Consider the following 22,134-nt stretch of genomic DNA (forward strand, 5'->3'; position numbering starts at 1 on the left):
AGAGTAGGTAACAGAAAAAACAGTAAATATTAAACTACCTACAATATCAATTCCTACCATAATAACAACTAATAATGCCTGTACAATGCTTTCCTGTTTAGACAGTTTCTTCCCATATGTTTGATCTCGGGTGGGGAAGAATAGATTACACTAGAATGAGGTTTGTGAGATACAGAAAACTGTGTGCCAGGGATAAGATTTGTGCCTTTGTCCTTACTGAAGTTAACAGTCTCATTGGATTAAAAATACATCGTCACATTAAAAACTATGTCCCAAAGAAGGTAACATTAAATATCTAACAAGTAAAATATATGATATATCAAAATATAAAAGAAGGAAAGCTTAATTATTCTGGACTTGAGTAATCAGAGTAGTCAGTATGGCTGAGGTATGGAAACTCCTTTTCAGAGAAGTTATATATGATAAGTATCAGGAAGTTAAGCCTTCATTGCATTCTGGCCCTTCTCTAGCCTTCCCATCATCACCTCAGTGTACTTTATTCAGGCCTTTAGGAGCATCCTGAGGAGTTTCCTTTATGAAGGTCAGTCAAGTTCTGGAACCTCACACTTCCTTGTCTATCTCTGGAAGTAGAACCTTTTAGCAAAGGTTTAGTAGAAACTTTTTTTTTTAATACATGAAATAATTACCTTTTTTTTTTCATAAAAGTCATATACAAAATGGACCCCAACCAGTAAGGCCTCCTCATCTCAACCTCTTTAATCAAGATTAAAACTCAGTGCATGTGTGTACTTCATCCAGCATCTGCAGGCTGCATCCATGCCTTCAGGCTCTGTTAAGGAGAGTCATCCTAAGAGTTTTCCAGCTATCCTTCTCGATGTGGTTTTCAGGACCTTCACTTTCAAAGGAGATGATGAAGAGAGCTTCCTCGCTCCAGATGGGTGCCGTGAGCAGGTAGTTCTGAATCTTCTTGTCCTTCTCGAAGGGACAATCTACCTGAGTCCATGTCATGAACTCATGGATTTGTCTGGAGATTTCCCTAAATTCCTTGAAGTTAACATTCCCATTGGGCAAGTGATTGGTATGGATTTTGTGCAGGAAGTAAATGTCCTTAACGAAAAGGTTGAATACAGGGATAACAATCTTCTCTCTGCTGTTGTTGGCCATCTGGGACCTTTGTGTGGCCCCCTGCAGGGCCGTGCGGTAGTTGCAGAAGTTGCTGGATGGGTCCATGTGGTGCTCCAAGATGTCAAACTTGGCCATCTTGACTTTGGACCACGTTTTCTTAAGCCTCGCCACAGGACTGAGGTTCATGCCAGAGATGATGGACATCATAGAGTTGAAATTCCCGATATTAAAGTGCTTCTGGGCCACAGCAAGAAAGAACTCTAGCATGTGAGTCCAGTGCTTCTTCTTCACCACCTGGCACACCTCAGTGGCCACTAGCATGCTAAGGCAGTTGAACCACTGTCACAGGCTTCCAGGCTATATGTCTTGGTCAGGTCCCCTTGGCACCGGTGCTTGTCCCAAGAGTTCATGTGGCTGACGATCTGCATCAGATCCTCAGGGTGAATGCTATTGATCCTCTCCAGCTCAATATGAGTCAGCTGCTGGGCCAGCACCAGGGGGTCAAAGCACACACCCAGGATGTCCTTCTGAGTGGCTGGTGGCTTAGCCTTGAGGAAAGACCCTTTGTCCATGGCTGGTGAGGGAAGCTTTTCCCACAGCTCCTGAAGCTGGCTCTGGGCAGCTGGCTACAGCAGCAGGCTCTGTGTCATTTGGGAAATAGCCTTCTTCACTGTGCCATTCTCCTCATTACACTGTGTGACCCGGTGGGTAATAGTCTTCGGTTCAACCATGGCCTTCTCATCCTGGAAGTCACAGGAGAAGGCCTCTGTCCACTCCTTTAACAGCTGCACAGTCTTGGCTGAGAAGGACTTCAGCTTGGCCAAAGAGGTATGCCAATGATCCTCTACCACTCTGTAGCAAAGGATTTCTCCTGCATCGAAACCATCCATGTTTAAAAATCTTGCCCAGTCTGAGTGTAGAAAATAGCAAGCTACAAGGATGGATGGTGAAAGCAGCTATTGATTCAAGTAGACAGCTAAGTATGGCCATTCATTCAACCAATACTTACTGAGCACTAACAAGGCATCTGGCACTGGGTACTTAAACACATTACTGAGATATGAGGGAAAATGTAGTATTTGATTCCAAATATAAAACAGAATAGATTCATACAATTTATCCACAGTAAGAACAAAGAAAATTATTTATTCCAAACCCTTTATCATGAATATCAAGTAACTAAGACACCAAAAGTCACTTACTCAATAGGTGGTTAGTATCAAAGCCAAATTTTAGAACCTAGATCATTTTATTCTTTGCCAATCCATCTTACCCAAGGGTTCCAGGAAGACATTATCATCACCTTTCTTTATTGAAACTTTCAATCTTCTTCTCTGAAAGAAAATGTGAAAAATGTCTTTCAGTGCACAAGTAGGCTTTATCTTTTTTCTTATTATTTTATTCCAAGACTATTAGTTCCTCACCATCTAATACTTATTCTTTAATGAAATGAACTTGAATAACTGGGTAAACATCTACAATGTTTAACAAACTATTGTCATACTTTAAATAATGGCAAAACTACCAAAGCCGTATTGTTCAATAAGAGAGCCACTGGCCACAATTTAAATTACATACAATTATCCACTTTCTCAGTTGCGGTAACTACATTTCACGTGTTCAGTAGCCACATGTAGCCAGTGGCCACCATATTGAACAGTGCAAATATAGAACATTTCCATCATTGTAAAAAGCTCTATTGCAAAGTATCACATTAAAACAAAGAACCAGCTTCCCACCTGGCACTGTAAGGAATGAATTAAATTGCAAAATGTATTTTTTAATACATTCTGCCTTGAGTAATAAGATATTTACATAAGGATATGCAGGAAGAGAGATTTTACTGAGAAGCAGTACAAGAGAGATACAATCATATTGTGTTCTTCTGCTTTCCTGCTTGCAAACTAAATGCTTAAGTGGCATTCTTTGAATGCCTCAGATGCTCAGAATCTTTTCCTCCATATAACTAGATTTGAAATCTTTTCCATAAGTCCTGTGAAATGGTTTATGTATAAATAACACGAATATTCACTATAGTATTCATTCTCTTACACATATTAAATATAAAACAAGTAAATAATATATACTAAAGAAAACACATATGATTATTTAGGAAGGAAAGTTATTTCCAAGTGAATATTCAAATTAAGAACTGTAAAAGAAAAGGTAACACTTTTGACTGAAAATAGTAAATTGGGCACAGCCTATTTTCATATTAGAGAATTTTGGAGAAAATCATGGAAGCATAAAAATATTTTTATATAATAACATTTATAGTGGCAAATTTTTTTTAAACTTAAATGGTCTTCAGGAAAATATTAACAAAATAAAATCATCACTTCCATACAAAACGATATTATATATACATAAAGGGGGGTGACCAAAACAACTGAAAGTGTAGTCTTCTCCCAAAAAGGAACAATGTGATTCCACAAAGGAAAATAAAAAGTGTTAGTATACTGTCTGTCCTTCTCTGTCTCTGCCTCTCTGTCTCTGTCTCATTCTCTCTCCTCACCTGTCTTTGTTGATTGTTTATTGATAGTGGATATGCACTACTATTATAACAGGAAACGTGCAATACACTTTATAAATAAAGAATAGAAGGCATTTTCCCTACCTGGGTATCGTTATAGTAGAAAGTTCAAATAACAAGTGCATGAATGTATGAGCTAATGAATACATGTAGAAATAAATATAACTCCCTTTCCAAACACATTTGGAATATTATTACCCTAAGTCATAATTTTGGAACACCACTAGCAGATGAAATAGAGTTTACTTTTGAGATTATAACAAACAAATCTGTAAGAAATCAAGCTTTCAGTAGTTACTAACCTTGCTTAATAGTGTAAAAGGGCCAATAAAAAGAGCAAGGCAAGTTGAGAAAGAAATAATGGAACCGAGGATACATAGATTTATACTACAGCAGTGTGTCAGGATAGTTAGAGGACTATTCCCAAAGTTTGAATTTTAAATGAGTTTAAAAAAAAAAACCTTGGAAAGTGAAACTTACTTTAATCAATAGTGCTAAACATAGCAGTCTACATTTCTGTTAGTCTGGTTATCAGCTTTTAGGATCTCTACTTTTTTTCAAATATTTACTGTGCAAATCACAGGCAATAAGTTAATTTTCTAAAGGACACCTTTTAAAACAAACTGAAAATTTGTAAATTTCTCTCTCCTTTACTTTGAACCTTAATGAGATCAGGATCACATGATTACTATAAGAAAGAATAGATGAGAGGGTAGTGGGAGGGGGGGAAAGTTCTAAACCATTTCAGTGGAGTAAAGATCAATTTCATTTTAATATAATTTTTAATGGTTGTTCAAACTCATAATGCACCCACACAAAAGCCTTCAGTTAATGTGTGTGTATTTTGAGCAGTTCCCCTCTTCGACCCTCCAGTTTAATTTCCGTCCTTCAAATGAGATGAATGGAGCGTGAAGCAGGTCATATCTCAATGCTGACACATGGGTTGCAGACAGAACTCACAGCCTAGAGAAGCAGCCAGTTTGGAGATTAAATCAAAGCAGCTCTGAATAGATGGGAGGTCAGCCAGGGCCAGCTTTGACATTTGATAGGACCTTGTGATCAATCAGGCCTTTCTTCGCTCTCCCAGGTTTCCTTATGACAGGGGCCCTAAAAAACAGATGGGATATGTTACAAAGTGCAGGAGAAGCACTAGATTGTGAAAGGAGATAGGTGTCAATACTATCAAAGGGACAACTGTTATTTGAAGCAGCCAGCAAATCAGAAGGCTCTGTTTTGCTGCAATTGGGATGTGAAAGTTTTGCCTTTCACAATGTGAAATCTGAGCCTTCAGAATGGAGAGATAATTTTTCAAATGCTTTTCAAAATTTCTTACTTTCTATGCATTAAACTGGAAACTTTGAACTTTCTGAATATTATAAGATTGAATTTTAGCCAAGCTTCACTCTGTGAATAAGCTGTGTTTCCAGCAAAGCCAAGCTTGCTTGTTGCTCTATGTGTGTGTTTGTCTTTGGAAAACACATGCACACACACACACACACACACAAATAAAACCAAGACATGATAACCTTTGGAAGAAAGGAATCAGAGGGTATTAATGTGGAGCACTTACTGGGCAGGGACCTGAGCTTGGTTTCAGGAAATCCCAGTCACGTCGCCAAGGGGGTCATAAAAAATGAATGGCCCCAGAGCACCACTGTGACAGACTGTTTCAGCGAGTGGTAATGGGCCATCTCTAGGATGAAAGGCCATGTATTTATAACTGTGCAGGCTACCAGGTATCACACCATTCATTATGCCTGCATGATTTAAGGGAGATGCCATTTACCAGGATGACATGAGAGCAAATTATTTCCAGGAATATCACAGCTCTCTCCCCCACCCCTCATCTACCTCTCCATCTTTCCCACCCCCATCCCAGCCATAGAAACACCTGCTTATATTCATACAAGCATGAGCACATTCTCTGAAATTTTCCTGTCAGAGAACTTTTCATACTCAGAGCTAACTTCTCCAAAACTTCTCACTGCAATTTACTTTGGGATGGGAAAGTTAGAATGTGGGAGCCTGACCTAGGGAAGTCTCAAATAAGGAGGAAGGGCACAGAGTCACTCTACTACCTTTCTTCCATGAAATATTTGACTGGAGCCCGAAAGCCAAGACAACTGTTGGGCTGATTTGTAAAGTGAGTTACATTTTCACTTGACATGGACTCCATCTTTACAGAGAAGGTTGGCATTTTGAGTGGCATTTTGTTTCTTGGCCACTGACAGTGGTCAGTCATCAATCAAATGTGCAAAATTACTCAACCTCTGTGGACTATTTCTGATGAGAATTTAACCAACTGCAAAAAATTTTAAGTTATTGTCCAGCATTAATATTTTATATTGTCTTGAATACTTGATGAAAGTCTAATAAGACAGAAGCATAATAAACAAAATATTCCACCAACACATCCTGTATTCTGGTAAAAATAATTAATCTCAGGGAACTTGAGGTAGCTAACTCAGATAATAGCAATGTCAAGGATTGCATTTTGAAAAAAATGAGATTTAAATCTAACAGAAGAGTCATCATAAGTGTTTATAATATATGATTTATGTCCCTTAAAGTGTTAAATGAAAAAATAAACTTTAAATTTCATATTAGTCTGTTGGGGAGAAGATAGATATAACATACTTGGATTTTAACCAAGTTAATTCAGCTGTGGCCTTAATATAACTCAAATACATCAGTGATTATAATAAGGTTTCTACAACAGTGTTTTCATGGTCTGTATCACAGCCTCCTTTAACGAGTTGGTACAGTTATTCTGATGAAAGTTTCCAGAGAGTATCATAACACAACCGTGAGACCTTTGGATTAGTAAATGTGAGTGTGTATGTACGTGTGTGTATTTAATCTATGCAAATCATGCCCTGATTCTGGCCCCCAAGAGCTCAGATGTTTGTGAGAAGTTAGAGATTATTTACAGAGGGCATTTTTTTGAATAATTTTGTCATTGAAATGTGACACAAATCTTCCAAAATGGTAATTCTCTCTAGCAAGCTAATCCTTCAAGAGGTTTTTATGTCTCCAAGAAAGCTGTGTGTAATCAAAAGACTCTACAAAATACATGTGGGTTTGAGTCACTCTCTAGAATTCCATTTAACTATTGCCAGCTCCAGGAACAGCCACAATTTCCTTGTCTCTTGTGCACATCAGATAAAGAATTCAGAAAGAATTGGCAGTTGGCAGGTGAGTAGCTGAAAGAGGAAGGAAAAAAGCTTTACTGGTGTTTCCCAATTAATTTTCTTTTCAAGTGAAAGTCTGAAAAGAAAAAATAAGAAAACTGGAAATGACCTAAAAACTCTGGTGTGATAAGATAAACTTTGGCCTGACCATCACCCTGTGACTTAATGCATAGTCTGAGAATGAGAAAATGGACCGAAAAAACAAACAAAACAACCAAAAGCCAAAAAAAGAGACAAACCATGGACTGTATTTCCAACAATTATTTTTTTAATTATACTGAAACTTAAAAGTGAGAAATAGAAGGAATTTGGTCTGAAAAAAAATAAGTCTGTGGGAAAATTAGTGAGAGGAAAAGCAAATAGAAACAAATATTTAGTTAAGAACCTTAACTCAAAATTCCATTTTTAAAAATTGTACTAATGCCAAAACCTTAACGAAAGAGCCGTTTTTTTCAAATAGGGCAAAGACACCTGTTAATATCAAGGAATCCATTATATTTTATACTTCAATTATCTTTTAAAAATAATGAAGAAATGAGTCAATGGTATTTTTCAGAATGACCCTAGATGCATAACTTAAGACATGTGTTCTGGCACATGACAGTTTACTGTATGTCAAGCTCCCTTTTCCTTAGTGAGGAACAAAGAGGTGGCAGTCTTGGTTTCAGGCAGAGGCAGGGAGTTTTTGTTCCATTCAGCCAAATGTCTCTGTGAACCCTGAGACTGATCCCTCAGGATCGTGTACTCCTGATTCTGAAAATCAATATAACTGGCCAGTTCAAATATCTCCCACGTTCTAAACAACATTTCAGATGCTAAAGTTTTCCGAGGGGCAGAGGCTATAACCTGGTGACAAAATTTATTTCATCCTGGGCATTCACCCCTCTCTTCAAAAACATCATGAGCTCAGCTTTGAGAAAGTAGTCTGTTTAGATTCTAAACCCCTCTCCAGCTACATCCATGAAGACATGGAAAGGGCTTGCCATAGTTCTGTTCCATAAGTATTGTGCCATGGAAAATCTACTCATTACAGCATATTAACTTGTTTATAAGAGGTACAGGAGATCATCTTTGCCTGGGGTTATTAAGAGCTCAGGCCTTGCAGGGGCACCTGGGTGGCTCAGTCAGTTAAGCGTCTGACTTTGGCCCAGGTCATGATCTCATGGTTTGTGGGTTCAAGCCCCACGTCGAGCTCTGCGCTGACAGCTCAGAGCCTGGAGCCTTCTTTGTATTCTGTGTCTCCCTCTCTCCCTGCCCCTCCCCTGCTCATGCTCTCTCTCTCTCTCTCTCTCTCAAACATGAATAAACATTAAAAAAAAAAAAAAAAAAAAAAAAAAGCTCAGGCCTTGCAGAAAGGTAGGCCTGAGTTCAAAGTTCAGATCCACCTCTTACCAATGTGTCATACTGGGCAAGTCTCTTTAAAGTAGGAATAGTAATGATCCTTACTTCAAATAATAATAATGGCATTGGGCAAGTCTCTTTAATGTAGGAATAATAATACCAATACCTTGATGTAAGAATTACCTAGGGGCGCCTGGGTGGCTCAGTCGGTTAAGCATCCGACTTTGGCTCAGGTCATGATCTCATGGTTTGTGGGTTCGACCCCCGAGTCGGACTCTGTGCTGACAGCTCAGAGCCTGGAGCCTGCTTCAGATTCTGTGTCTCCCTCTCTCTCTCTGACCCTCCCCTGTTCATGCTGTCTCTCTCTGTCTCAAAAATAAATAAATGTTAAAAAAATTTTTTTTAATAAAAAATTTAAAAAAAAGAATTATCTAAAAGGATTATATAAAAAGCAATTTTCACAGTTCCTGGTACAGAAAAAACAAGCCAACAAGTGAGCTATTGTTAGGTATTGATGCAGCCCATTTATCTTTGAGCATTCTAACCCGGGAGAAGTCTAAGGACACAACAGAACATCACACTCTAATGACATTTTTAGCTATCATTTTATAATTAAAGGAATCAATTAATCAAAAGATCAAGTAAGACAGTGGAAAGATAGGAGACAGAAACTTGGGGTTAGCCTTCTTCAAATGGTGCATAAATGTTCATTGACAAGATCATCCTGTTAAAGATTGGAATTACCCCTTCACAAAACATTATATAATAGCAATTAGAATTTAAGAGTGCAGACTATCCTCTGGAATAGAAGTGTGTTTTTTACCCATTTCTGTATAGCAAATTATCCCAACACATAGAGGCTGAAAATTATGAAACATTTGTTGTCCAATAGTTCTTGTGGATCAGGAATCCAGGAGCAGCTTCCTGGCTAGTTTTAGCTCAGCATCTCTTATGAGCTATAATCAAGGTTTTGGCTGGGGATGCAGTGATCTCAAGGATTGACTGGGGAGGACCTGCTTCCAACCTTATTCACATGGCAGTTGGCAAACCTCAGAAGGTCCACTTTCAAGTTCACTCCCATGGAACTTGCCACAGGCTGCCTCATGACATGGCAGCTGGATTTTCCCAGATTGAGACATTCAACAGATAGTGAGAGAGTCTCCCAAATGGAAACCACAACTTTTTATAACCTCAGCTCAGAACTGACATCCTATCACTTCTGCTGTATTCTGCTTGTTAGAAGTGAGTCAATAAACCCAAACACTACTCAGCAGGAAGACACTACACCAGAGTGTGAATCCCAGGAGGCAGGGATCACTGGGAGGCACCCATAGTCCATTCTCTGGTTCTCAATGTAAAATGTTCGTCCTGCTCCCAAAGAGTTCAAAATTCTCAATATCTACTCAAACCCCAGAATCTCATCATCTGAATCAGGTCCAAGTATGGATGAGGTCCCTCAAGTATAATTCCTCAAACATAACTTGTCAAGTATATTTCCTTGCGATCTGCAGACCTGGGAAGCAAAAGAGACAAATTATCTGCCCCCCACCCCCTGCAACATGCAATGGTAGGCCTGGCATGGGATAGCCATTATAGACAGTCATGTTCAAAGACCAAGGTAGGAAACACAGGGGAATTACTGGTCCCATGCAATTCTGAAATTCAGCTAAGCAAATTGATGTTGAAAGTCTTTGGTTAGTTCTCCTATCCCAAGTAATTTTTCATGTTTTCCCACTCTGCCCTCTGGGCTCCTCGTTCCCCCCTCTTAGCTATCTTAACATTTTCACAAAAAGTAGCAGGTGCTAAAATTCTGAGGATTCAAAGGCCAACTCTCCTCATTCTGTACTGTTTCTGTCCCTCTCAGCCCAAGCTGGTGATGTTTGTGCAGATTTCTCCTTTGAGAACTTTGTGAGTCCCTTATGACGTCTAGGGGTCAAACCCGATAGACAAAAGCCACACCCATAACCTCTTCTGGATAAACCCCTCTCTATCTTGGGCTGCTGCTGAGATGCCTGAAAGACAAGGCCCTGAAAGTTCCTAGAAGTAGTTTGATGGAGAGACCCTCTGTGGTACCCTTTAATCTCTTTAGAGGGCCTTCAATCTGACTGAAGTTCATCTGAGGCACCACTTTAGACCTTTTTGAGATTTGAATAAGATATTCTATGGCCGTACGTTGCACTTTATCTTCTTTAACACAGTGTTTTTCTGGCATCGCCCTGGATTAAATCCTTGCTCAGACCTTTTTCCTTTTCTCCTTCCTTCCTTCCTTTTTTTTTTTTTTAATTTTAGCATCATCCTGGACCACCTGAAGCATCTTAGAGCTTTCAAACCCTCAATTCCCAGCTTTTGTGTTTGTTTGTGTCAACCCCTTACCTGAGTTTCTCTCTCCTGCATCTCACATTTTACTTCAAACAAGAAGAAATCAGGTGGTAAGGAAACACTTTGGAAATCTCCTTAGCTTGGACCATTTCTGTACTTTACGCCAGTTTCCAGTAAGATTCTCCTCCTACTCCTTTTAAGTTCTCACTGCCAGCCACCACGTAATTCAAAATTCTACAAAGAGCATATTCAAGGCACTTAAAACTTTTAGTGATATTCCCCTCAAAAATGTTACAGTGTTTCCAACTTCCGCATACTGCCTCATTCCACTGCCACTCCCACATTTTAGGTTTTGCTATGGCAGCACCTTAGCCCATTTCCAGGTACCAAAGTCTGTGTCAGACAGAGGTTAGAATTCATTCAGTATTTAGACATTAAAGTGGGTGGGTAGGTAGGTAGGCAGGGAGACAGATTTCAAAAAAGGAAAAAAAAAAGGATTAGACCTTATACAATCCTAAGAGATGGTGAATCAGCCTCCACAAGGCTATTGTCTTTAATCTGACACTGAAACTTGAAGTCTAAGGCAACCAGTTGGAAAGGGAAGATTGATTTAAAGTTGGTCAAAGACAAGCTGGAATCACAAACATGATTTGAGCCCATGAAACTACAAAATGTGTGTGTTCTTATTGCCTCTGACTTTGGTGGTATGAATACACTGATGAAGTGAGGGCTCTTGGTCATACAGATAAAACACACACCTGGTCCAGGAGTCAAGTAAAGCTAAAGGAAAAGCCATATGAGGTGGAGCTGTGGCAGGCCTGGCTGCTGCGTCACATCAATGAGGTGAGGCAGAACATGAGCAACACGCAGACTAGCTGTGACATGGCGATTGCTTCATTTCTACCCTCCAAATTCCCCACAAGAACTTCCCTTGTGTCCCATCTTCATAGAAAACATAAGAGCGAAGGGAATTTTAAGGAATGTAGTTCAGCCTAGCCAAGTGGATATATTAAAAAGCCACAGTACACTCCTTTAGTAATGTATGTATCTCACACTTTTAAGAAAATTTTGTACATTTCACCTACTCAGTAAATGTTAGGCACTAAGTGAGGTGCTAGGAACACAAGAATGAACAAAGAAAAAATTCCAGTTTTCTTGGAGTTTGTTCTTTATCTCAGGAGGATGGACAATAAACAAAACATAGAATAAATAAGTAAAATTACATCCTACCTGAAAAGGCAGAAAATGCTATAAAAATCAGGATAAGGGGATTGGGACTGTAGGCTGAGAAGGGAGGTCAGGGGTCTCATTGAGAAGGTGGCATTCATGCAAAGAGTTAGGGAGATGAAGAAGTACACCACACAGGTATCTAAAGGGAATACCCTTACTGCCTAGAAAATGGTAGATAGTCAACAAATGAATGTATAAAAGACAATACAATGGAACGAATGAATGAATAAAATGGAAACAAACATAATAGGAAGACATAAGCCAATGGATGAGTTTCTGAAAGGAAGAACACTATTTCCCCACAAGCTTTTCACCTACATATCTTACTAACAGATGAGTCATACTGAGGAAATATTTCTGCTTGTTGCAGTTAGGATTTTTTTGGCTGCAAATATCTTGGCCAACTTCAAAATCAAATTCATTGCAGTGATGTGAAGTCACTGATGAAATCAAAGAAACTGATTAGCCAGGCCTAAGGGAAGAAGAAATCAGGACAATTCACACGGTCTACTTAAGAGGATTAATGGATCAGTGAGAACTCTTTTCAGGGTGCCACCAGCGAACTGAATCACTAGCCATGGTCCATTTTTGTGTCAAAATCTTCTGTTCAAGACTCAAATTCTTGCAACAGTGTCTTACTCTTCAAGTTTGGGTCACAAGTCCACTCACAAAAAGGCAGGAAAACTGGACTGACAGTGTCACCAAGATCACGTGAGACAGGGTGGTTAGTTTGCCAAAGGAAAAACATATGCCATTGCCAAATGAAGCAGGAAAGGATATTGGGTGGATAAAAGTAATAGATGCTCACCATCTCTATCAAAACTCTTTGTAACTGGCTGATTGCCTGGTATATGAAAATAATGAGTGAAGAGACTCCTCATGGTGCATGGAATTCCAAAGGTGTCAATGTAATTTAGACCTAAAGACAGCCACATAGGAAATCGTTCTATTTCTGTCCCCGGTGCTAGGGACATCTTTTATGTCCAGGGTGCCTCATGCTTTACCTAGTTGGCAATCTTACACAGAAACAAGAAGAGGAAGGTAAGGTAAGGAAGAGATGTCTTGAACTAAACAGGATGATTAGAAACACCTATCTCCTATAGACACGGACTAGGAAGATAAATTATCATTCTGAGATCACAGAAAATGCCAAGAGCATTGCAGATAGGATAAACATTCAGACTTTGGGGCTGCCGTGACTGTAGATAAGATTATTTGTTTCTTCTCAGTCTATTTATGTCAATTTCTTCCTGTTCCATTGCTAACATTCCTCTGCCTGTACATTTAAAAAATATTAATTCAGAACATGTATCTTTCCTTTCTTCTCTAAAATGTCTCTGGCTATGTGATATTTTCACACAAAGAAGCTATATTTGGCATTCAAAAATTGCTTTTCTTCCTGCTGGCAAGAATAATTCACTCACTACCTACTAGTGCAAAACACTTATTTTGCTTAAGAAAAGAAAAAAAGGAGCTTCCTCCAATGACACAGAAAGAAAATAGATATTAAATTTTAAAGAGGACAAAATGATTCCTCCTCCTTGAACATTTTCCAGAACAATACACTGCTCCTGTCTATTGTTTCAGAGGCTAATAGTTACATAAATGCCTTTCGGGTAGCATTATTTCCATGGTATCATCATCTTAGGCACAAAAGGAGTAGGCAGCGGTATAATGACTCACTTTTTAACCACGCCCTGATTTATATCCAGAGCTCCCCAAAGGAGAAAATACTGCATTGTTTGTTTGTTTTTTCAAATTTCTTTCCTTGTTTCCTTGTTATTTTTCCTTTTTTAAATCTTTATTAAGTTCTGTTCAATGTGTACAAGGGACCCCTATGTCCATACCAGCAATATAAGGACAAAATTAGGCCAAGAATCAAAAGACTGGAATTCCCTTTGGTCTAGCACCTTAGTGGATATGCTGAAACTAATATGTGCCCTAAAGGGAAGGGGGGGTGGGAAATGGGGACTTTGTAAAAAGGATTTGCCCAATTTGATGCTCAAATAGATATAATAGGGGTTAGACTGAAAGGTCACTTTATTTAATCTCTTCCTTTAAATTCCTGGTCGTATGGCAATTTAGATCTTAACCACTCTTTGTTAGAAAAATCTGTGAACTTAAGTATCTGGTGAAAAATAAACTTGGCTAAATGTCTGTCACTAAATTTAGGCATAGAATGTTATTGCATTTTTACTAGCGTCTTTGCTGGATTTTTTGTGAGACCTGACTCTGGAAATTCTGCAAGCCATCCTAGTTTTTCAAAATTAGTAAGGTACCATTTAGAACACATAAACTCTTGGGCTACTGATTAGTGAACAGCTAGTCTGGAAAATTAAAAATGCCCTCCAGAAAGTGTTATGAGAATAGGGATTTTAAAAAATCTTTTTTCTTCATATGGAGAGGGCCAGACTCAACTAATGAGCAATTGAAAGAGTCAATTATTATCCTATGAGATTAGAGGTCTATAACAGAAAATAAAAAGCAAGCTACTATAAATGGCATCAGAATACAATAAAACAAAATTCTACAGTGAATAGGCAGTCCCCGGTTGCGTGATGCCTTCCACTAACAAGATGAGATGATCTGGAATTACACCAAAACACTGAAGAGATCTTGCCTTGCCTTATATGTCTCCAGGATCTATTTCCTCTTATGATAAAGAATTTGAAGGGTGCCTGGGTGGCTCAGTCGGGTAAGCAACCAACTTTGGCTCAGCTCATGATCTTGTGTTTTGTGAGTTCAAGCTCTGCATGGGGCTCTGTGCTGACAGCTCAGAGCCTGGAGCCTGTTTCAGATTCTGTGTCTCCCTCTCTCTCTGACCCTCCCCCGTTCATGCTCTGTCTCTGCCTATCTCAAAAATAAATAAACGTTAAAAAAAAAAAAAAAAAAACAAAGGGAGAAAAATTATTCTGTGAGTCTGAAGCTAGAGTCAGGATCCAACGTAACAGTCACCAGAATGAAAAGATTTCAGTGCAAGTTAAAGAAGGTCACTTTTACCAGTAGTGGAATGGGGCTCCTCCTGAAGTGGCCAGGTTACCCACCAGTGACCATATTTAAGAGACAGAAATACTTGGGGACACCTGGGTGGCTCAGTCAGTTAAGCCTCCAACTCTTGATTTTGGCTCAGGTCATGATCTCACCATCTGTGAGGTTGAGCCCGTGTGGGGCTCTGTGCTGACAGCACAAAGCCTTCTTGGGATTCTCTGTCTCCTTCTATCTCTGCCCCTCCCCTCTCGTGATCTCTTTCTGTCTCTCTTTCTCAAAAATAAATATACGCTAAAAAAGTGTCATTAAGAAAAGAAACAGGAATACTTGGCATTTGTACAAAAGCTTAAATTAATAATGATAAAAATTTACATGATAAACTGAAAGAATTCTGGGCCACCCTCATGACTTACTGAGCAGCTACCCCAAAGTAGATCTTGACTGATGGTTGTCTTAAAAAAGTGGTGCAGGGACTTGCCTACTCAGTCCATCTGTCTGTCTGTCTGTCTATCTATCTATCATCCGTCTGTTCATCCGTCCATCCATTTCACATGAATGTTCTCTCTCACCTTTCTTTCTGAGGAATGCTATGCTCATGATGCCCTGACACCCTTTTCCCCCTGTGTTCTCCCTTCTCTCCTACCTCTCAGACACAATTGTCCTAATCTAGGCCTTCCTCTGCAGGCACTATAAAAAGTGTAGAAACTGCAGCATAACCTCTTACTCTGACTTTTTTTTTTCTCTACATGAGACAAACTCCTTAGAATTCAGGGGAGTCAAGTTTTTCCTCCCTTGTCAGTGGAATTTATTATTTTATTTTTATAACACCATGTAAAGAAGGCAACATTAAAGTTAATAGCCCCATTTTGTAGATAAGCAAACTGAGGCCCAGTGAAGTTCTGTTACTGGTCTAAGATCACATACATAAAATGACAGAACCACCACCTGAACTAGGTGGCTCCAGGCTTGGTGCTCTTTCCACCACAAGTGAGACAAGTAGGTATTGGATTTAATACAGAGATATACAGGATCTTATACAGGATATAGGATTTAAATGAGGAATTCTTTCTTTAGGCTAGAGGCTTCTTTGTACTTCATGTATATATGATTCAATTTTCTAAATGTTATTTATCTATTGATAAAATATGAGGATCTATAAATGTTCCTAATACCAATCTCTTTTTATAGGGTACATTGCAGCAGTTATAAACTCAGGGTACTATTATTTAAGTTAGTTAAGATGCTTTAAGATTATATAAAGAGGCTAATTTTATTTCACTATTATTGCTATTGTATCATTTTAACACAGGTTAATTTAAGAAAAGAAAGTAATTTCAAAGGCAGTCAGCCACAATGGTATAGACAAACCTCTGCCAGCTGGCTGTAAAGCTCTGAAAATTAATGAAATCATCACCCCTTAAAATTTTCTCTACAGTTGCATTGTCAGGAACTTATTCTTTCTACATTTAGCTGCTGGCAAACAGTCACTCTTAAATCTAATACAATTTAGTAATATTTTCCATACATATTAGGGTGTGTCTTTTTACTCGGTGAAATTGTAATCTAAACAGTGGCATAAATGAATCAAGATGAGTTGTACTGGGGAGTTGGAAAGGCAGCTCCGAGGAATGAGCCTCTAAATGCCTACTATAGATAGTTTAGCCTGGGTTGGAAGAAAATCAGGTCTTATATTCAGCCCTATATTCACATACCGCAAGTCTTTGAGTATCCAAGTAGGATGATGATGATAAATGTCACAGAAAGCCAGGCAGAAGGAGGCCGCATAGATCATCAGTCTTCAGTAGGATCTTGCTGAAGGCCAACTTTCGGTGAATAAAATAGTTATGATCGCCATAAGTTTAGGGGCATAAAATGTGTTAAATTTGCATAAAATTTACATAAACCTACCTAAATGATTCCAGCTGCCACAAAAAAATATGTGGGCATCTTCTTACATTATCTTAAACCTCATATACCTTAAAAACGAGAGAAGGGCTTAGGAGAACTTGCTTGTAAGTTTCTCTGAAGAACACTATAACAAAGTTTGATAGGAAGAGCTTGATTAAATAATTGAGGAAAGGGAATCTGCTTAATTCAAGTGAATCCATTTTTAAAAAAAATCCTCACTGTTGCAATATGTCTAAAATAAGCCCGATTTCCCCCTTGCTTTTATCAGTTCAGTGTATGGTATGGAATATGATTTAGAGATACTGGCTCATTTAGGGGAAAGCACAAATGGGCTCTGAATCCTAGGTGTGATATCTGCTAGCCATGGGATACAAGGCAAATACTTGAAATTCTTTCATTTTCCATTTTCTCAGTTGCAGGATGCAACGATGGAGGTTCTCCAACCTGACCTAGCAGAGATCACCTGAGGGCTTTGATAACTACAATCCCAAGACCTACTCTGAGAGATCCAAAGGTGAGCATGAGGAAAGAATCCAGAAATCCATATTTATGATCAGCACCAGAGATGATTCCAGGACAGTTCATCAAAGCTAGGAATTTGTGGACCAGAAGAAATCTACAAGTCTGACAACTCTAAAAGTTTGTGTCTGCTTAACTCTTTTGATGTTTAAGCATCTTGAAACTATAACCTCACCAGAGATTAAGTACCTGAAGAATTTGAGGTCTTAAAATTAGCACCGGATCAAGATTCAAGGGTAGGAATCCTGAAGTCTTTCACTCCCTGGATGCATGACATTTGCATTTCCTTGTAAGTGTTCATGGCTAAGAAGTGAAGACTAATTCCTTTAGAAGGTCTCTAAGGTCTCTACAAAGAACTTTATATATGAATCTAAGTTATATGACTCAGATACATTTGGAAAGTTGGTGAGGAAAACATGTTTCCTTTTGAAATGCCTCCTCTTAAAAGATATTTCACAGAGACAAGCTCTGTTTAATTGACTGGGACCTCACGGATGGAAGCTTCGAATCTGATTCAAACCTAATTATAACCCTTCTCTACTGAGAACTTTACAAACTGTCTCCCATTTCTATTTTCAGATAGAAATGAGACAAAAAAAAAAAAAAAGGAAGAAAAAGGAAAGAAGTGTGTTTAAATGTTTTTGCTCAAAAAGCTAATTATTATGTAACATCTCTATTCAAGCTCTCATTCCACATCACGCAAAATATTTGCAATAAAGCATAAATCTGGATTAACTTTCTCTGCTTTGAGGTTTGCAGAAAGAACTGTCTGCAGGATATACGAAGCCTGCATAAATCTGTGTGCAGTCAGTGGTCAGTATTCTAGAGGCAGTAGAAAAATAGGTTTTCTGATAAGGCATCAGTTTTGCAATGAACACGATGAAATATGTCACTTTCAAGTTGAGTCCATTTTTGAAATTCCAGGCAAAGCCATCACAGCCCCTGTCATGGAGGCTGGATAATTGGGATTCATTGCACAACCTACATTCTCTAAAAGATGATTGACATCCCTGCAGTTTGTGCTGTGTGAAACTGGCCACATTGTCAAAACCTGGACAAACACGATCTTCTCGAATTGAGATTTAGTTAAATACAAAGATGTGGAGAGGTGTTTTCATACATTTTTAATAAATGTTTTCTAAAGTTGTGATTAGAATAAAATAATTTGTCTAGAAAGTTGTACTGACCAATATATGGTAGCTGCTAGCCACATATGGCTATTGACACTTGAAATGTGGTTAATTCAGATGGAGGTGTGCTAGAAATTTAAGTATTCCCAGACTTCTAAGAGTCAATTTTTTAAAAAGAATACAAAGTATTTCATTAAAATATTTTATGTAGATTACATGTTGAAGCAGTAATATTTTGAATATATAGGCTAAATAACATAATTAGTGAAGTTAATCTCACTCTCTACTTTTTTAATATGATTACCAGAAAATTATATATATATATATATATATATATATATATATATATATATATATATGTGTGTGTGTTTGTGTGTGTATATATATATTACATTATATTTCTATTAGATAGCATTGTTCTCAACAGAAGATTGAACAGGTATGTCTTCTCAGACAGGTTTATTGATATTATTTGAAGCTCACTTTAGCATATATTTGGACCTACAGTACATGAGTTCAAGATAGTAATGTTTCTCCACACCAATTTATTTGATACTAGACCCATATTGTTGCCTCTGAAATATAAAACTATAATTTATTTCAGAATAATTTTATGTGTCTAAAAGGACTTTGATATATTACACAGTGACTTAGAGTCTTAGAACTTCTAGATACCCCCAAAATCATTTAGCTCAATCCCATTTAGTTCAATTCATTTTTAGAGGAGGACATTAAGAACCAGAGTTCCAGTGATCTCCTTAATATTACTTAGGAGCAAAGCCAGAATTGGAACCCAGATATCTGACTCACAAACCACACTATTTCTATTTTACCAATGCAATTTAAATTTGACTATGTTTCAAAGTGAGAATGAAATTATTCCTTGCTTCTTCCCCCATAATAAGTAGTCTTATTTTTTTGCAAAATAACTTCAATTCAAAAGCTATGTGGTTTTTTTTGAAATTGCCATAATTAAGGCTATATTTGTTAAAACAATATGGTTGGTTAAAGTAAATTAATAATATCTTATTATTGGTCTCATTCCCCAACAACTATAATTTGGCCTAAAAGAATTCTGTGATATAAAATAATGAAAACATAAAACTTACAAAATCACCAAGAAAGCAATCAGTACCTAAAATATGATATGTCTACCTACAAGTAGTAGCACTAGGAGAAAGAAACCAGCATGGTTCAAAAAGAACCATAAAGCCCTAGGGCAGAGAGGGACCCCAGGCACTGGGTCTGGCAGGGGGATTTTCTGCTAGGAAACTAAAGACAATACCCATGGAGGAATCAAGTTAGCTAAACAGGGGGAAGGAAGGCACTGACAAAACTTGCAAGAGATATTAAAACAGAACAGAACAAAACAAAACAAAAACAAAAACAAACATTAATTTAAAATATTTGAGAGGTGCCTGGGTGGCTCAGTTGGTTAAGCATCCAACTTCGGCTTATGTCATGATCTAAGGGTCTGTGAGTTCGAGCCCCGCGTAGGGCTCTGTGCTGTCAGTTCAGAGCCTGGAGCCTCCTTCCGAGTCTGTGTCTCCCTCTCTCTCTCACACTCTGTCTCCTCCTCTACTCACACTCTGTCTCTATCAAAAAATGAATAAACGTTAAAAAAAAATTTAAATATTTGACACGAAGGGTAAAGGAAAAATGTTGCTTCTTTATTAGGGAAAAAAAAACTATCCCTTGCCTGAGGCTCTTGAGATATTGTCTTGGGCTATTTGGTAAGTATTTAATCTCTTTAGGGCCAAGTCCATTGAGGCCCTAAACCAGTCACTCTCCTGTAAAGTGAAGAATCCAGTGAAACCTTTTACTTTTTTCATTACAAAAAAAAAATTAAAATAAAATAAGTAATTAATTGATATTCCATTTGTGGGGGTTGGGAGGGAAGGGGAACTAAAGTAGTCTTTTTGAAGTCAATTAAAAGATAACCTCAGGGGCACCTGGGTGGCTCAGTTGGTTAAACATCGACTCTTGATTTTGGCTTAGGTCGTAACCTCACAGTTCATGAGTTCAAGCCCCATGTCAGGCTCTGTGCTGACACTGTGGAGACTGCTTGGGACTCTCTCTTTGCCTCTCACCTGCTCACACTTTCTCTTTTTCTCACAAATAAATAAATATTAAAAAATAAAAGTCTCAAGATTAAAGGAAACTAAAAAAATAAATAAATAAATAAAGGAAACTAGTCCTTCTAAATACTGTTTTGACAGAAGTAACCAGATTTTTTTTTTTTTGGTCAAATTCCATGAAATACAGTGCATAAAATATCTGTCACAGTACCTGTGCATGCTAGATACCGATAAATGTTCATATCTGAATCATTCAAAGTGATTGTTCATGTAAATTTAAGGTTAGGATGACAGAGAACTGGAAGGAATGAAGCATTTATATTTTTATTTTTATATTCTGATTGTATTCTATTTTGATATTCCAACTGCAATGAATTTTCATTATATGCAGCCTGGAAATTATAAAAATATAATATTAAAGTATAAAGTATGTAATAAAAATCCTTTTCTTCTTTTATTTTCTCCAACATTTTTTTTTTATCTCACAATGTCTTTCCCCTTCACATTTGATTTTTTTCTCAAACAGTATTTTATGCTACCCCAGTCTTTCTCTATCTCTATTCTCTTCACTTGGAAACTACTTTGCTGAGTTTGAGAATACTCAGTGCACAGGGCAAGATGAAATCACACAAACATAAGGGAGGCCACCTAGGGAAGACCAGAGAGTGTGGGTGGGATCACCAACACATTAACTTTAAAATTCACCGTTGTTATTGTATTTAGAAATGATCTGACTCAGGGGAACCAACTCTCACTAATTAATCCATTAAAATCCAGCAAGTCAATTACCATTCTACAGAGAAAAAGATCTACCAAGGAAACAAGAAAGTTTACATCAGTCAGACATTCTTCTCCTATAAGACATAACGCAGGGGAAGCTAAATTATGGTCAGTAACTTGCTTCAGATAGATGTTCTTGATGTGTATCATTAAACTACAAAGGCCAGATGCATTTCTCCACGCTCTAGAATTTGCCTGCCAAATCTTCAGGAATAGTAAGAACATTCTTTCCCTCTTGGGAGTACTGAAGATATTCTGACAAATATTACTTCTTGACAGTTCTTTTTAATTATTCCAGGTTAACCATCTCTCTTCTTTTAATACTGTCTTTCCATAAAAGTTTATCATAAAACTGGTTAAAATATCACAATCATACTCTGGTTCTGCTTCTCTAATGGGTCTCCTTGATTGGAGTTTTAGGAGCTATCAAGACCTTCCAGTCCTACATTTGCAGGTGTCTCTTGGTTTAGCCATAGAGAGTGCAAATCAAATGTTATGTGTAGATTTTTTCAGACTAATTCATTGAAAGTGATGCTATTTCTAACTTTTTGGTGGACACCTTACTATTGCAATCTGTATTGATTATGTAAGGACCCTTGTATGCTCTCTTTAGTAATAAAGATATTGAGCCTCTTTATAAATAATTTAGGACATGTCTAAATGTATTTTCCATGGGGAATTTTGATCTGCATGATTCAGTCACTTCAGAGAATACAGCATCATCTTCTAAAAATTCCAGATCTAGACAAGTGGAAAACCTCCTTTGGAAGGGCAAATGCTTCTCTATTTTAATTCCTTCCCAGCCTTCCAAGGCAAATGGGTCTCTTACACTATTTTCTTAAGCCAAGTAAACATCATTAAGTGGTCCTTTGGCAAAGCTTGTATTCATTAAGTGATGTTTCCATTTGAAATTACAAATATAAACCAATCCTTATGTTCCATTTGCCTCCACCCTAAGGATGGCTCTATTTACTTCAAATTTTAGTGTAGACTCAGGATTATGTCCACTTCAGGTTGTAGGAACATCCTGG

General features: G+C 37.8%; 1 protein-coding gene across 1 annotated transcript; it reads right to left on the bottom strand.

The window, feature by feature from the left end:
• Positions 1–783: 783 nt before the first annotated feature.
• On the bottom strand, positions 784–1,976 carry LOC122229302 (ras-GEF domain-containing family member 1A-like). Its single transcript, XM_042954364.1, is given in 2 exon segments — positions 784–1,427; positions 1,430–1,976. Coding segments are annotated over 2 exon segments (1,191 nt in total).
• Between the last annotated feature and the right edge of the window lie 20,158 nt (positions 1,977–22,134).

The sequence above is a fragment of the Panthera leo genome, chromosome C2 (assembly GCF_018350215.1).
Source record: "Panthera leo isolate Ple1 chromosome C2, P.leo_Ple1_pat1.1, whole genome shotgun sequence".
NCBI lineage: Eukaryota > Metazoa > Chordata > Mammalia > Carnivora > Felidae > Panthera > Panthera leo.